This window comes from Nerophis lumbriciformis, linkage group LG26 (genome assembly GCF_033978685.3).
Source record: "Nerophis lumbriciformis linkage group LG26, RoL_Nlum_v2.1, whole genome shotgun sequence".
Classification (NCBI taxonomy): Eukaryota; Metazoa; Chordata; class Actinopteri; order Syngnathiformes; family Syngnathidae; genus Nerophis; species Nerophis lumbriciformis.
The window spans coordinates 22190181-22208417 of NC_084573.2; the positions used below are offsets into that span (position 1 = coordinate 22190181).

General features: G+C 38.7%; 1 protein-coding gene across 5 annotated transcripts in view; it reads left to right on the top strand.

Moving 5' to 3' along the window:
* syne2a (spectrin repeat containing, nuclear envelope 2a) overlaps window positions 1-18237 on the top strand; it is a 238090-nt gene that overhangs the window by 54248 nt on the left and 165605 nt on the right. For all 5 annotated transcript variants that reach the window (XM_061987178.2, XM_061987177.2, XM_061987182.2 and 2 more), the window contains exons 10-13: window positions 4059-4205; window positions 11897-12052; window positions 12418-12659; window positions 14757-16749. In XM_061987178.2, coding sequence (XP_061843162.2) covers window positions 4059-4205; window positions 11897-12052; window positions 12418-12659; window positions 14757-16749 — 2538 coding nt within the window. The remainder of the gene's footprint in view (window positions 1-4058; window positions 4206-11896; window positions 12053-12417; window positions 12660-14756; window positions 16750-18237) is intronic.

The window sequence follows — 18237 nt, forward strand, 5'->3', positions numbered from 1 at the left end:
AGACATAAGACAACCATGTGACTTGCGTCCCATATCTGACCATAGAATGAACAAATATAATACAAACCCCAAAACCAGTGAAGTTGGCACGTTGTGTAAATCATAAATAAAAACAGAATACAATGATTTGCAAATCCTTTTCAACTTCTATTCAATTGAATTGACTGCAAAGACAAGATACTTAACATTCGAACTAGAAAACTTTATTTTTTGCAAATATTAGCTCAAAGCGCAAAGTTGAAAAGCCAGCATCTGTGATGGTATGGAGGTGTATTAGTGCCCAAGGCATGGGTAATTTACACATCTGTGAAGGCATCATTAATGGTTTTGGAGCAACATATGTTGCCATCCAAGCAACATTATCATGGACGCCCCTGCTTATTTTAGCAAGACAATGCCAAGCCACGTGTTACAACAGCGCGGCTTCATAGTAAAAGAGTGCGGGTACTATACTGGCCTGCCTGTAGTCCAGACCTGTGTCCCATTGAAAATATGTGGCACTTTATGAAGCGTAAAATACGACAACAGAGACCCCGGCCTGTTGAACAACTTAAGCTGTACATCAAGCAAGAATGGGAAATAATTCCACCTGAAAAGCCTCAAAAATTGATCTCCTCAGTTCCCAAACGTTTACTAAGTGTTGTTAGAAAGAAAGGCCATGTAACACAGTGGTAAAAATGCCCCTGTGCCAACTTTTTTGCAATGTGTTGCTGCCATTAAATTCTAAGTTACTGATTATTTGCACAAAAAAAAAAAAGTTTCTCAGTTTGAACATTAAATATCTTGTCTTTGCAGTCTATTCAATTAAATATAAGTTGAAAAGGATTTGCAAATCATTGTATTCTGTTTTTATTTACAAATTACACAACGTGCCAACTTTACTGGTTTTGGGTTTTGTACATTACTAAGACTATAGTGGCCCTAAACAGTTAGCTTGTACAGTAGGGGTGCCCAATGTGCGGCACAGGGGCCATTTGTGGCCCGTGATTCGTTTGTCATTGGCCCTAGGCACATTACAAAAAACACCAGCGAAGATTGGGAAAACATCAAGAAACAAAATGAGAAAAAGCCAAAATGTTGACAGCCAATAATAACAACACAAAGCTTGGTTTTTAAACAAAAAAAAATCTAATATATATATATATATATATATATATATATATATATATATATATATATATATATATGTATATATACTGTATATATAAAACATAGTTGAGGCAGGGGTAGGTATTGCTTTGGTTTTTGGCCAAGACCAGGGATCTTGGGATCGAAAAGGTTGGTGACCACTGCTCTACATGTAATTGGCAAGCAAAATAAAAGCAGCCCCACCTTAAAAGTTGGGTTTTTTACATGAAAACAAATTAAAGTAAAATTATATACGAATAAATATATATAGCCTATTATTCGCGCACTATAGCCTAGACATACACCAACAATTTGGCTACCGAAAAACACCTTGATCACCAAAACCGCACTGCTGAAACTGGATTATGTGATGACGTAAGCAATGTGCACGCGACTGTCTGGAGCGGAGGCAGCTTGTCTGCGATGCGGACGTACGGTAATATATCTAAGATATACCCACGGACAGCGAGCTACAAAATGTGCAAATATTAAGAGGACAGTGGCGACTTTTAAGGGGAGAAAGTCCAACTGGAGCAGCAGCGCCCAGCAGGTGTGACATCAGTTTTGCTGCAAGTCTCGCTGTTGGTCATTGACATCGATCGACAAAAGTAAAGAGTCTCTGAATACGAATACAGTTTCCAACAGAGGTGATTGCTCAAACACTGCAAAATATGACAAAAAAGTGGTCAATTATGTGCTTTTGTGTTTAGATTTTATTGATTGGATGATCTGTCTGAGGCTGAATTCCTTTTTGATTGACAGTAAAATGAGCAACTCAGCGATCTTGAAATATAAACCACTGCCAGAGCATTTTCCAAGTTCCTTTTCGTTGTTCCGTGTTGGTATGGAGAATTTTGAATTTTTTCCAGAAAAAGATGCAAAATGTTATGCTAGTTGTTTTTAATGAAAGAAAAGTCACAAAAAATCTCTAAAAACTCGACGAATTCTCAACTAAATACATTTTACAATTAGCAGCAACAATTAAAAAATAGAGCAAAACGATATAAGAAAAATTATATATACAGTATGAATACCTTTTTATACATTTGTTTGGCCTATTTAAAGAAAACATATGCATCATCGCTGATTATGCAAATTGTACGATGTCATTTTAACCACGCCCCTAACCACAAGTTTATTTGCAAGTTGGGAGAAACCTTGGATACCAAGTATAGCATCAGTTTATACCTCTGTGACAATGAAACACTGACAACAAAATTGCATTCGTGTCCAAATATTGGGGTCTCTTTTTTGAAGCTAATTTGAATTATGAAAGCAAATAATTTACTGTGATTAATTCAATAAATCAACATCCTTTATTTAACCAGGTAAAAATTCATTGAGTTTAAAATGGCTTTTTCGATTGTGACCTGGACAAGAGGGCAGCAAGACAAAGTTACACAAATACATATAAGAACAACAAAAACAGCGGCAGTCACACACCACATTTAAATGGGAAAAATAAAAAAATAAAAAAATAAAATATATATATATATATATATATATATATATATATATATATATATATATATATACACACACACACACACACACGTGTGTTTTTGTCGTTATTTTGAACCGGCTGCCATAGCAGAACTAAACAAGCTGTAGTCCTTTGTTGCCCATATATGTTTATATATATACAGTATATATATATATATATATATATATATATATATATATCAACATAAAAACATGTGATAGGTCAAAACAATGTATAGAATGTTTTAATAAAAACAACTTAAAAACAAGTACAATGCCCAATAGAAACATTTTCTCGATCCTTTTAAATGGCCTGAAACTCCCCCAAAGTGATCAGCTCAGGTAACCTCAGATCATTCTGCAAGTTATTCCATGACCATGGAGCAGCGTATCTGAAAGCTGTTTTTCCAAGATTTGTGTTTGCTCGAGGAAAAAAACATTCTAAGTATGCCCTGTGATCTTAAGCTGTAGCGACGGAATCTCTACACATAAAAGAACATAAATAAGGAAGAACCAGACCAAGAAGTGATTTATACGTAAAACACAACCATCGAGAAAATCTGCATACTGATAAAGATGAACAGTTTGTCTTTGCATGTAAAGTGCAATGGTGGACAACCAGTAATAAAACGTAAGGCGCGGTGATATACAGTATCCAGTTTTTTCAAATAAGAGTCGATCAATGACATTTCAAAAACTTGATAAATCTGATTTTAAAAGAATAATTGTTTGACAGAACTAAGATAACATATACCATATTGATCTATGTAATAATAATTCCTACCGTATAATATAATATAATTACATTAATTAAGCACACCAGTTTTAGTGATTTAAAAGTACTTTCCATTGCCTAATTTAAAGAAACATGATGTAGATTTGCCAGATGTTTTACTCCAATATTTTAATATCCGTTTCGACCAGATATGTTGTGCTCAAATACAGCCCACATTTTTTTAACGATGTTCTCTCCAAGACACCCTGTTATCAGTGTCAGTAATAACGGTCTACCTTGAACCGCTAAATGCTTGGTGTTCCTAAAATTCTTAAAATACTTGCAACACTCCTCATGTAGAGGTGTACTGCAGGTGTATAAAGGCAGGAAGAAGCAGCCCTCAGTATGAATGCTGTGCAGTTCTACACCACTGCAACCAATTACAAAAATATTCAAATTCTTTGTCACATAGTGATTTTTACTATTTAAAAGCTACAAAACGTTGGTTAATCATGCAGTCAAGTTTGATTTTGTACTAGTTAATTCCTAAAACCAGCCATCAGTACTTCCAAGCATGTACCAGACCTGGATCGAGTTCTTCTGCCCGGAGGTGTACTGCTCCACACTTTGCACATTCTTGTGTTAGCTGCGCAGACACAGTCACATTAACAGGCAGCTCTGCTATTACATGACGGATGAAAACTAACGCCACTTTTGGTGTGTATCGTCTCAGGTGGGAGAAGACATGGAGCCTGACAGGTCGGCCCAGCAAGAGAGGACATGTGACTCACCCGGACAGACGTTGTATAAACACACATCTACCATGCGGGACGTTTTGTCTCAGATCCAAGGCATGGTAGAAAGAAGCAACATTTTAAATGTGAGTATTATCAAACAGTTTTTGTCAACTTTTCAGATATTTAGGTCTCAACTGTATAATGTTCAGATGATCTCACTTTAATTGTACACATCCCATAAAGTGTAATTATAGCCACGAAACAGTGCGCAGATAATGGTACCAGTTATCTGATGTTTGTTTATTCCCATCATGCATTTGAGAGGAGGGATCTAAGATGCAGGAATTTCCTGCTGCTTCCCAAGAGTGCAGTGGTTTGGAACTTAAATTATAATGGGATGTATATGTTTGAACAACAGGTTTTAAGTGGACACTGGTCCACATGCATTTTGTTTAATTTTTTATTTTCCTCACATGAAATAATGGAAAAAGAAACTATGAATGTGTGTTACTAAGTAACACTGTAACAATCTGTAAAGAACAATGTAACCACTACAGTAGTAGCTCAACTCACGAGCTTAATTGCTTCTGCGACTGATCTCTTTTCTCAAAGCACCCTCTGATAGTAACTTGAATAGACTTATTGATACAATCACTTTAGAAATGATGAAAATGCAAACATGGTTCAAAAGGAACAAGTTGTCTCTAAATTTAAGTAATACAAATATAATTCTATTTGGAAATAAGAAGATAAATACACAAATAAAAATGGTGATTGAAGGGATTAACATTGAGCGAGTTGAGCAAAGTACATTCCTGGGTGTAATAATGAATGAAAAATGTAATTGGAAAGCACATATTAAATATGATCATATGAAATTATCAAGAAGCATTGGAGTGCTGGCAAAAGCACGACAAGAGCTAGATGGAAAATCCCTCCAGCAACTCTACTATTCACTCATTTATCCTTACTGTGCAGAAGTTTGGGGAAATAATTATAAAAGCAACATACATCCCTTAACAATCTTACAAAAACAGGCACTTGGAGTTATCCATAATGTGGGGTTCGAGGAGCACACAAATGCCTTATTTTTAAGGTCAAAACTGTTAAATTTAGTAGAATATTTGACAGGGTTTATCATGTTTAAAGCAAGAAGTTATGAATTGCCTGCAAATATTCAAAGTTTATTCATAGAAAGGGATGTGGGGTATAACCTCAGAGGAACGGCAAAATATAAACACGCTTTAGCACTTAGCACAAGGAAAAGTTTTTGTGTCTCAGTCTGTGGGGTGAAAATATGGAACAGCCTGAGTGATGAACTCAAACACTGTTCAAACATTGAGCATTTTAAGAAATTGTACAAATCTAATATTTTGGTTCGGTATAGTGAGGTCTAAGCTTATTTTGAATATGAGTATGAATGACTTATATGACTTACTTATGATGATATATTGAGAATTGTAAGCACATTGTTCTGGGCAAATTGAGTTATGTGGAACCAGATGAATTTGATAACATGTGGTTCAGAGGAAACTGGATATTAGTTAAAGTAACTATGTAAAAAACGGGGGGAATTCAAAAAGTTTATACTTCTTCCCATTACCCTTTTGAGATATGTTTAATTTGATTTCATTTAATTTTATTTTCTTAATTAAATTGTATCTTCCAAAGACATGCACCTGGGGATAAGTTGATTGGCAACACTAAATTGGCCCTAGTGTGTGGATGTGAGTGTGAATGTTGTCTGTCTATCTGTGTTGGCCCTGCGATGAGGTGGTGACTTGTCCAGGGTGTACCCCGCCTTCCGCCCGATTGTAGCTGAGATAGGCTCCAGCGCCCCCCGCGACCCCAAAGGGAATAAGCGGTAGAAAATGGATGGATGGATGGATGGATTGTATTTTCTTTTTTGTGAAATAATATTGCCATTGAGCACAAGACTATTCAATGGAGATATGTATGTATATTATGTACTACATGTATGATGTGGAGCTTACTATGACATACTCAATAAATCACTATACAACCGTCGCACAATAAAACGAACTGAAATCAATTTAATTGGTGCAAAGCCCCCCCCAAAACGCCACAATTTTAACGTGTAACATGCCTTTTAAAAATAAATATTGTATAACAAATAACACAATAGAATATACTACTAACAAGTACAGTAAATTGATGAAATAAATTACAAAATTATTGCTTAAATCAATTTAATTGGTGCAGAACCCCCAAAACATCCATCCATCCATTTTCTACCACTTGTCCTTTTCGGGGTCGCGGGGGGTGCTGGAGCCTATCTCAGCTGCACTCGGGCGGAAGGCGGGGTATACCCTGGACAAGTCATGACTTTTAAAACTAAATATTGTATATATAATACAACACAATAGAATGTACCAGAGGTGGGACCAAGTCATTGTTTTGCAAGTCACAAGTAAGTCTCAAGTCTTTGCCCTCAAGTCCGAGTCAAGTCCCGAGTCAAGACAGGCAAGCCCCGAGTCAAGTCCAAAGTCAAGACTGGAAAGTCTCAAGTCAAGTCCTAAGTCCTGCATTTTGAGTTTCGAGTCCTTTCAAGTCCTTTTAACCACAGACTAATATATTAACACAGATTGTGTATGCTTTTCAAACGCTGTATTTATTTATTAAAACAAGTGCATTTTAAATTGCAGGAAAGAAAATTGTGCTGACATTGCACTTTATAATAGCACTATTAACCAGTCATTTTAAACATTAACTCATTCCTTTACAGAACAAACACATTGAAAAATAAAGTGCAAATGTACTTATTTGTACAAAAGTGTTAACATTGAAAAAACATGACATATACGTGAACATAACAAAAAAGTTGTACTTTTTATATGTCAGGGCCCTATGCTGCATTGCATTTGCAAAAGACCAAATTAGCCAAGAGTCTGTCAGTCATTTGTGCACGATGGGGGCGTAGTATGATGCCACCATGGCTGAAAACTCGCTCCACTGGAGCACTGGAGGCAGGCACTGCCAAGACTCTCATGGCCACTCGGAACAGTGAAAGAAGAGTCTTCATGTTCAATGCCCAGAACAAAAGGGGGGAGAGAGTTGTTTTGGGTTGGTGCACTACTTGTAAGTGTATCTTGTGTTTTTTATGTTGATTTAATTAAAAAAAGAGAAAAAAAAAAAAAAATTCTTGTGCGGCCCGATACCAATCGATCCACGCACCAGTACCGGGCCGCGACCCGGTGGTTGGGGACCACTGAGGTAAACAACCAACAGTATGTCAGAAAGCTAGCTAAAACGGTACACATATTCATAATATAGTATACATTTTAACTGACCTTTATTTTACTATTTTTGTCTTTTTTTAGGTGGCTAAAATACGCGGTGCTGCTGACCGCCGTCTAACGTTACGTGTGATATATTGACTAACGTAACCCTGCTTAAAAAAAATCACTGAACAAAAAGTATGAATAAGGTAGTGAACTGCAACAGATTCCCATGTTTGCAATAACGTTATAACGTTAGCAGTGAGTTTACAGCCTCACTGATTTAACTACACAGCAAATAAAAGTCACGTTACTTAGCCAATAAACGTTATCTTACATTCAAAACTTACCGTTCTTTGTGCAACTTCAAATGCCGGATGAAGTTGGAAGTTGTTGCCTCTCCATCAGTAATTTTCGAACCGCATGTGTTGCATACTGCAAACCGTTTTGTGTTGACCACCTAGTAATTTTTATACCCAAACAAAATTATTTTAGGTATCATTTTTTGTTCACTGGCGTGTGGTTTGGACATGTCTTCTTCGTTGGTTGTCCTGCAATTTGATTGGATGAATGCTGTGTGATGAAAACAAAGTAGATCTAATTTGATTGGCTGTTGTACTGAGACCACACCAGCTGACACACGCAACGCTGATAGACAAGTACACAATGAAAAATACGGAGCGCTCCCGAATAACTTTTTCATCTTTGGGTTTTGGGGAAAGTAGCAAGTCATGTCAAGTCATGTCAATTCAAAAGGCTCAAGTCCAAGTGAAGTCACAAGTCATTGATGTTAAAGTCTAAGTCGAGTTGCAAGTCTTTTTACATTTTGTCAAGTCGAGTCTAAAGTCATCAAATTCATGACTCGAGTCTGACTCGAGTCCAAGTCATGTGACTCGAGTCCACACCTCTGGAATGTACTTCTAAAAACTCCAGTAGTTTGATGAAATAATGTAATAATAATGTACACCATTTACCTCGGAGAGTGGACTTCTACAATATCGCCTTTCAGCTGCTTCACCGTCAAACACACCATCATCCGCTTTTTCATGGATACATGTCCACTGTTTAGATATTATTTTAACATTCTTGACTCATTCAGCTTCAGTATAGTGCAAAATAGCAGTGATTAGTCAGATTGCTTCACCTATTTGTCGACACCATGTTTCTTGATTTGAATGAATATCATCCACTCCTTCCTCAGCACAGTCCTTCACACTCACTTTCTTCCTTCCCATGATTGGAAAACAAAGTTATGTCAATTTTTATCTGTAAGCTAATGGTGATGGTGGCGAGTAAGACCAGATATTTTCGTCGTATTTAATGAGGTTCAACGTGACATTTGCTGCACCAACTAATGGTGGGGATTAGGGCTGTGAATCTTTGGGTGTCCCACGATTCGATTCAATATCGATTCTTGGGGTCACGATTCGATTCAATTATTTTTTATTTTTTTCAATTCAACACGATTCTCGATTCAAAAACGATTTTTCCCCGATTCAAAAGGATTCTCTATTCATTCAATACATAGGATTTCAGCAGGATCTACCCCAGTCTGCTGACATGCAAGCAGAGTAGTACATTTTTGTAAAAAGCTTTTATAATTGTAAAGGACAATGTTTTATCAACTGATTGCAATAATTTACATTTGTTTTAACTATTAAATGAACCAAAAATATGACTTATTTTATCTTTGTGAAAATATTGGACACAGTGTGTTGTCAAGCTTATGAGATGCGATGCAAGTGTAAGCCACTGTGACACTATTGTTCTTTTATTTTATTTTTTTATAAATGTCTAATGATAATGTCAATGAGGGATTTTTAATCACTGCTATGTTGAAATTGTAACTAATATTGATACTGTTGTTGATAATCATTTTTGTTTCACTACTTTTGGTTTGTTCTGTGTCGTGTTTGTGTCTCCTCTCAATTGCTCTGTTTATTGCGGTTCTGAGTGTTGCTGGGTCGGGTTTGGTTTTGGAATTGGATTGCATTGTTATGGTATTGCTGTGTATTGTGTGAATGGATTTAAAAAAAAAAGAGAATCGATTCTGAATCGCACAACATGAGAATCGCGATTCAAATTCGAATAAATTTTTTCCCACACCCCTAGTGGGGATGCTTGTAACTCAAATTTTTGCTGGCCACTTACAGCGTAACATTTAGTCAAGAGACAGCTCTTATCTCAAAACACTCTGAAGTTGGGGCACCACTCTACCACTGTCGTAGCATCATTTAAAACACTTAAGCAGATGGGGTCCGCGACCCCTCGGCGGTCCACACAGGTAGTAATGCAGAAATGTTGTGAAATTCTTGGCTGATAATCCTTTTTTTTTCATATATTTCTTAAACATTCCTTTTATTTCCCCCACAATTATTCCACAATGTGTTGAATTACACATAACATAGTAGTGTAATTTAAAAATTGAAGTGGCATGGCCACCCATCTGTATATTGAAAGTTTAAAATAAAACCATGATTAAATGATTATATTCTTATAACCCCAAAGGGAATAAGCGGTAGAAAATGGATGGATGGATGGAATCATGTTAGCATTTACAATAGCTAGCTTTTAGCGCTCTAATTGCGAAAAAGAGATTAGCAGTGCTAGTTTCTAGCTAGCTATTAGCACGCCATTTGGCGTTATAGTGTATTATTTGAATATCTTGCCAGCAGACACAGGATATTGATACATTGATTATACACACACACACACACACACACACACACACACACACACTAGGGCCAATTTAGTGTTGCCAATCAACCCATCCCCAGTGTGTGAATGTGAGTGTGAATGTTGTCTGTCTATCTGTGTTGGCCCTGCGACTTGTCCAGCGTGTACCCCGCCTTCCGCCCGATTGTAGCTGAGGTGGGCTCCAGCGCCCCCTGCGACCCCGAGGGGAATAGGCGGTGGAAGGTGGGTGGGTGGATGGCATTGATTATACATAAATGTCCTTTAAAACGGACTTCTAAACATCGCAAAATAGTTGGATTTGTCACGACCAGAACAGGACTCTGAACACAGATGCAGGATTTTCAGAAAAAGATATTAATTCTGAACAGGGAAGGGGTTCAAAACAGTATTTTTGTTAGTTTAGTGGTCAGGTTAGATCTAACAACTCAAAACGCTCCGGCTATGGAGGGAAAAAGGGGCTAAGAACAAAAACTACTAAATACAACAAAAAGGCGATGCTAGGAAGCTAATCTTACCTGACAAAAGTTTACAAACAAAGAATCTCCCGTGGTTCAAAAGGTACAAAAAACATGGCAATGGCTGTAGACAAGACTGTGGCAAAGGCACGCTGGACGTATGCACAAGAAGATACGAAACACTCTGGCACAGGACAGAAGGAGAGCGAGAGATTTATACACATGAGGGAGGGTGACACAGGTGGGCGCAATCAGGAAATAGTCAGACCAGTGATAACGGAGGAAGGGCAAGTGATCTGAAACAAGAGGGAGAGTCAGCATTTTAAAATAAAACAGGAAATGACAAAACAACATGAAACCAGACGAAACCCAAGTGTGACAGTATTTGTAATTTTAGACAACGTTGATGTTGAACGTTGGATCCACGTTGTTGGTTGGGAAATTTCAAAGGTCAATTCTACGTCTCAACCTGACATTGAATTAACGTCGTCAAAAAGCGTGTTTCAACGGTGTATTTGTGTTGTAGAATTTGGGTTGGTATTCAGCCATTTTCTACCGTTTGTCCCTTTGTTGTGTGTGCTGGAGCAATGACCAAAATTCAACGGTCAACTCAACGTCAGAACTCAACCCATCAAAAAGCCTGTTGTGCCAACCTTAGGTTTGAGTTGCTCAACGTCAGGACATAATTCAACAAGTTCTCAATGTTGTTTTAACGTCTTGTGCCTGCTGGGTTAGTATTGCCCAAAACCAAGGTACCTGTAGGACCAGTTTAATTTAAAACTGTAATATTCCCAATAATAAGATACTTGCCTCCTCGCCGGGTTACTCCGGTTCCGGTGACCATGGATGAAGTGCTGGCTGTCCAGAGTTGGGACCCGGGGTGGACCGCTCGCCTGTGCATCGGTTGGGGACATCTCTGCGCTGCTGACCCGTCTCCACTCGGGATGGTCTCCTGCTGGTCTCCTGCTGGACCCACTATGGACTGGACTCTCACTACTATGTTAGATCCACTAAGGACTGTTCTTTCACAATATTATGTCACTCGACATCCATTGCTTTCGGTCTCCCCGAGAGAGGGGGGGTTACCCACATATGCGGTCCTCTCCAAGGTTTCTCATAGTCATTCACATCGACGTCCCTTATGTGGGCTCTGTACCGAGGATGTCGTTGTGGCTTGTGCAGCCCTTTGAGACTTTTGTGATTTAGGGCTATATAAATAAACATTGATTGATTGATTGATTGATTGTTGCCCCTATAACACAAAGCTGACACAATGTTTTGTCTTTTAACACTTAAAACTTATTTTTCAGACATTTGTTTACAAAATGTTAAATATCAAAATGGACCTTTTGACTGTGTAGTATGAAAAAAGTGGTGAAAATAGTTTGGACACCCATACTGTAAAATGTAAAAAAAAACAACACCGAGTTGTTTGTGTTTCAGAGGACAATACACATGGATTTAAATTGGTGCCTTCAGTCGTCACCCTGTGAAGCCGAGATCAGATTGGTCAGGACAGTCCAAAAGGTTCTACTACGCCGATATCATCCAGCACAGTTGGATATCGCCGCCATGGCCAAACAACTGGAGGAAGCAGAGGTACATGAAAATATAGTTTTGTAAAGAATGTGTCCAATCACTAAATATAAACTGTATTTTAATGATTCACTAGTCATACGCGGGCTTCATCTAGTGGTACGCCAAATAATTACTTAATTAAAGTACTGTTTTATTCTCTTCTAATCAGTGTTACTGTTCAAACTGTGTGTAATGTTACAGTGGTCAAGAATATTACTTGTTTAATAAAACTTCTGCCTTGTTTTTAATTAATACTTAGGCGTACTACGCTACTGTATTTTAATGTTGATCATCTTGGTGGTACTTGGAGAGCTAGGTTTTTCATAAGGTGGTACTTGATGAAAGAAGTTCGAGAACCACTGCCCTATTCAATCTGTCTATTGCAGGACTACCAGCGTTGCGTGCTGCACCAAGTTTCCGCCATCAAAAGTGCAAGTTTATCTCAACTTTGTGGTCCAAATGTCCTGAAAAGACTGGAAGCCCAATGGAGTACAGCGCTTCTGGACGCCTCTGCCACAGTGCAGGTCAAAGCAGCCCAGCTGGATCGGGTCAAACAGTATCACACACAGCTGAAGAAAATCAAAGCTTTCCTGAAGGTTGTAGCAGCCCAGAAGAACAAAATGAGCTTGTGAGTAAAGTCATGGTTGAAACCTCAAATATTCATCTTGGGACTGGGTTTTTGCGATATACACCATACACTTTTAATACTGCCGTCATATCGTGATAATGCATTTTGATGACACATTCTAGCTGTGTCCCGCAAATTTGACAGCGACAAGTGCATGACCGCATCGTCAACGCAATGTAGCGGCTAACTAATATTCGCTTCCATGGCTACAAATAAAGTAACATTATCACTGGAGGACAAGGAATAGCCAAACAGGAGGATGATACTTTTAGCCATGCTAACCGCTAAGTGAGAGCTCATGAATGTAAACAGGGGTTGGCTGAGCGATACAAGTATCGATAAAAATGGCGCTTATTAGTATCAGTATATGGCCGATACTATAGAGGTTTGATCAAAAACAGCCTCTTGACACTGAAAAAAGCAAATGATTGAAATCAGAGCCAGTAGTAGTTTTTACTTATATTTAGTTATTTTGCACTACTGAAATTAGTTTGCTTAAAATATTGTACATAATAAAATGGAATAAGGAAGTAATTAAAATATGTAATTGATGTTGTTACACTGCTATTCTTTGTTCTTGTCTGATTATAATTGTGATCAAATATTGAATCATTCAATGATCATGAACACTTGAAATATCAGTATCAGCATTGATATGACCAGTAAATACTTGGTATTGGATCAATACTCAAATTTGTAGTATCGCCCAAAACTAATGTAAAGTATCCAAATAACAGAAGAATAAGTGTTTATTACATTTAACAGAAGTGTAGATAAAATTGATAGCATTGGAAATTTCAACATTACCTAGAGGTAGTTTGGCTTAGTCCGCTCTTAGTGCTGCTGGAGTGATCGACAAGTGCCGAAGTACAAAGAGTTGGCACCTGGTGGTGACGTCACGCGCCACCCACGTACCGAAACATTGCACCTTTGGATTTCTTATGTGAATTGGTGCTCGGGAAAACCGGCGGGGTTTGGTCATTGCCAAAAAAGTACCAGATTCGATAATTTATCTTCCTGTGAACAAGCGTTTTCTGGCCTATTTGTTTTGTCAGAGTTAAAGATTTAGTTTTGTCCCCTGCCGAGTACCCCAGTTCTCAAGATAACGATTTTCTTGGTTCTAACCAAGGTTGTATGGTTACCTGTACTAATAAAGTATCATGGTGCTAATGAATTCAAAACGGTACTATACTGCCTTTAAAAAAATACAAGTACTATTTTTCATCCGTGCAGCGCTTTGTACGTCCGATGAGCGTGTTAAGTGTGTCAGCGCGCACACACTCACAGAGCGCACAAGAAGGAACGTCAAAGAGAGGAAAAATGGCAAATGAAGGCAATTCCACTGGTTAATAAAGAGGGTGCGTGAAGCGCAATATGGAGGTATTTGGGCTTCAAAACTATCAATCAAGGGACCCTTTAAACACAGGAGTGCCACGCTGCAAGCACTGCTTTAAAACATGGCTCGGATTAAAGTATGATTGGCATGATTAAAGTATTACCACCTTTGCTTCAAATTTAGCTAAACAATTAAAAAATAAGCAGTCAGATCGACAGGTAATAAAGTTCCCCCACTGTGCACATACAGATACATACAATGCCAAAAATTAGCACAGTCCAAACCGCCCACGTAACATAAAGTAATGCAAGTGAAATGACTGAATTTTGTAACAAATTGCTACCATTTGTGTTTTACCTGCAACATGTCTTATCTATGTACTTGTAGTCATAGTATTGTTTTTAATGTTTACAAATTATTGTTTTTCTTAAAGCATAGACCAAAAGTGGCAACTATAAATAATAAAGCATAATGCCAATAAAGATTTCTGTTGTATTCTAACCTAATCCTAGATTTTCTCAGACTATATGTAAAATATACAATTGGATTTTTTTCTTGAATGCAACAACAAAAGCCCAATGTGTTTAATGCCTTTTAATTTTAATTTCAATCTTCTAAATGAAGCCAAAAATTATTTTTTTTGTGGTCCCCTTTATTTTGAAAAGTATCGAAATACATTTTGGTACCGGTACCAAAATATTGGTATTGGGACAACCCTAGTTCTAACTAATAAATAGTCTTTTATTTTGTGTTTTCTTTAGACATTCATTGGGAAGCAGCGTGCTACAGGCTGAAAAACTCAACTCCCTGCTGCAGTCTTTAGAGTGTTGCCAAGAAATGTGGCAAGAGCTTCTTTCATTGAGCAGCCACTTAGCTGTCCACTTGAGTGACGCGGAAAGTTCCGGTGCACTTCTTGCTCAGCTTGGAGATGTCCAGGATGATTGGAGGCTTTTGAAAGGAAGTATCAAGAGAGCCTTTTGGCACGCCGCTAACTCTTCATCACAGTCCTCCCGTCTTATGACTGAGGCGAAACAGCTAAAGGACAAAATCGAAGCTATCCAAGAAACCCTCCTGTCTCATGACACCAAAAGCACTTTTGAACTGCTTTGTCTGAGCACAAACCTAAAAATGTGCGCCCAGCTGCACGTTCATCTGCAGTCCATGTCAGACGCGCTTTTCCAGTTCTCTGTGGGACAGAAAGAGAAGTACGGCATCAAACATTACCTGGAACAATTGGGGACCTTACTGGGAGACACCAAAACCTCCATTTGTGGTCCAGATGGTGTTTTTGCAGCTGCGAAACGGTTCCAAGAGTGGATCACATGGGCAAAGCAGATGGAATTCCACATTTTGATTGGCAAAAAGTTGTCACTTTTCCCAGAAGAAGCTTGTATTCAGATTGCTGAGATGAAGAGATATCGGACTAATTTAGTGACCAGAAGGTCCGAAATGAAAATTGGGGAATCTTCTGACATGGACAATGAGGGCCAAATGTTAAATGCAGTAGAAGACTTGTATGAAACCATCATTGAAAGCTTGGATCGTGTTCTCCAAACAATGAAGGCAAATCTACAGGAAAGGGAGAAACTATTATCCCAGTTTGATAGCATTGATTCATGGCTAGTAGAAACAGGTGCTAATAGAGAACCCTGTGCTCATGTTGACAACGTCTTGAGAGTTGACGTCAGCTCTCTGGAGGGCAAGTTGGAAAGTCACCAATTAGCTGTTGCTGATATCAAAAAACATCTTAACATGGTCAAAGCTTTGGAGAAAAGATGTAAGGACATAGCAGAGAGCCTAAGCCCTGGAGAGAGCCGCTACCTTGTCAACAGGCTCTCTGGCATCTGGACTGAATTAGATGGATTGTTGGCACAACAGACAGCAACCAGCTGGCATTTGGAGGAGCTGATTCATGAGCGTACATCTTCTGATGAGGAACTAGTGACCGTTGAAGATAGTCTGAAGAACATAACCTCTTGTTTGGACAAGCAAAGGTTCCCTATGACACAGGATACACTCTCAACAATTACACTCCTGAAGCACATGCTCATAGAGCACCAGTGTCAAGTGCAGGAAATTCAACACTGCAAGGAGGTGCAGCGTAGCTCTTTGCTGTGCACTATTGGAGAATTGCAAGACAGGTGCAAAGTCATTAGCGTTCATGTCTTTGAGCAAGACAAGTATCTGCACCTGAAGCAACAAATGGAGGATTCAAGGGACATTGGAAAAGAGCAAATCCAGCAGGCTAAAAAGAAGACGTTAAGTTTGGATGAGAGGTTTCGAGTGTGCCAGGTGCTCTTAGTCGAGCTCCCAATGATGAAGACACAGTGTCAAGAAGCAGCAGACCAACTGGAGGTGATAGCTCAAGAGCTCGACCCAACAAAGCTGAACTCAGAAAGGCAGGGCATTCGGCGCACTGTGGAGATGTTGGTCTCTTGGGAGAACGCTGCGTCAGATGAGATAAAACATCTGGAATGCCAGCTTCTTTTGGGTCTGCGATTTTCTTCCGAGCTTCCTGCTTTAATGGACTTTTTCCAAAAAACGACAAAGGAGCTGCAAGGCAGCAAATCGGTCCGTCCAGATGAAAAGGCCATCGATGTTGCGCTGCTCAGGCGTTGGGTCATCTGGAGAAACATGGAGTCTGGGATGCGAGTGTTGCATGTTTTGGCCTGGAAAGGGAACATGAACCTAAAAAGTCACGGCGAGTTGCAGTTACTCCGAGATACTGCCATGCAGGAATGTCATGATCAGATGGTAAGCACTCATGTTTTTAATACAGCGTAACTTTGAGGGTCGAACCTATTCACTCTGAAATTCTTCTCCAATCACTGGATGAAGATCCGCCATTGTCTTGTCTCGTAAGCAACTACTCTGAACACTATGATGTTAAAGCCAAAAGCTAAGTAGATATGTTGGAAACCATGACACTGGTATAAATCTGATTCCAGTACCCACCTTGGTATCAATATTATAAATATTTAGATCGATGCACCCACCTTTACGCCTCACACACTGACCACCAGAAGTTAAACTTCCATCAACAATAGAGTTAATCTTGTTATGTTTGCTGAATTAAAGCACCACTTAAGAAATTTCAGTTTTGGTTGATTTTGGAGGCGCCAGTGGAACACAGCGGTAGTGTTTTGCCAGAAAAAAGACCACAGGTCCCATGAATACTAGCGCATATAGCGTCAAACTGACATGATGTCCGCTGTAATATTGGCACAGATTACAAGTATTACGTCTCTAATGGCTACGCTGGTGTTAAATAGCCGACACTATCAAGAAATGATCTTGGATTGCTACAAACATGACGCTACTAGCAAGAATGTATTGGGGCGGATGCAGGTCCGAAGCAAAGAAAGACCGACGGGAGAGTTTTTTCGAAGGAAGTAGTGTGGAACTGCAAACTATCATACTGGTGGCTATTTATTGCTACTACGCACATTTCCGATAGCTAACATTAGCATTATCATTTTGATTTGATTTGAGCATCGAAAGTCACTTACTAGTTTAGCAGGATCAGAGCCAAGGCCGCATCGCCCAAAAATCCCTCCTCATCTTTGAGCTCATGCCAGCGAGTGAAAGACGGGCTAATATTGATCCTTGACTGTCATTTTATCCAGGTAACCTCCCTTTTTCTTTTTGAAACTATTTGTTTCTTTGGTTGTTTTGCAGCTTCGGTCATGACAGCAATAATTGCACGTAGGCGTTCTTCTTCTTCTTCAAGTTTTCTGGCGGCACGCAGGCGTTCTCATTGACTTCTGTCTTTTTAACGAATGGGGGAAGGGGGAGTGAGGTATGCCGTAACGCAAGTCAGCACATTTGTACAGTTTGTAGTTTTTTGTGTGGCAGGATTCCTGCCACCCTCCTCAAAGTAGCTAAGTGCCAGTGAGAGCAATACAGACCCCATCAGGCCTTGACAGAGGTGTCATTCAACTATTTGTAAGTAGGGATGATGTTTGACAAGAAATTATCGAGTTCGAGCCCATTATCGAATCGTCTTATCGAACCGATTCCTTATCGATTCTCTTATCGAATCCAGATAGGTTGTTGTATATGGAAAAAAACACAATATTTGGTTTAACAAAAGCTCACTTTTATTTTATAAGAATAAAATAAAAATAAATAAATAAATATTGACTGTTACCCCCCTAAATTTTTTTTATAAATAAATATTAATTTTAAATATTTATAATATTTTTTATTAAATAACTTTTTTAAATAGATTAAATCTTGCAC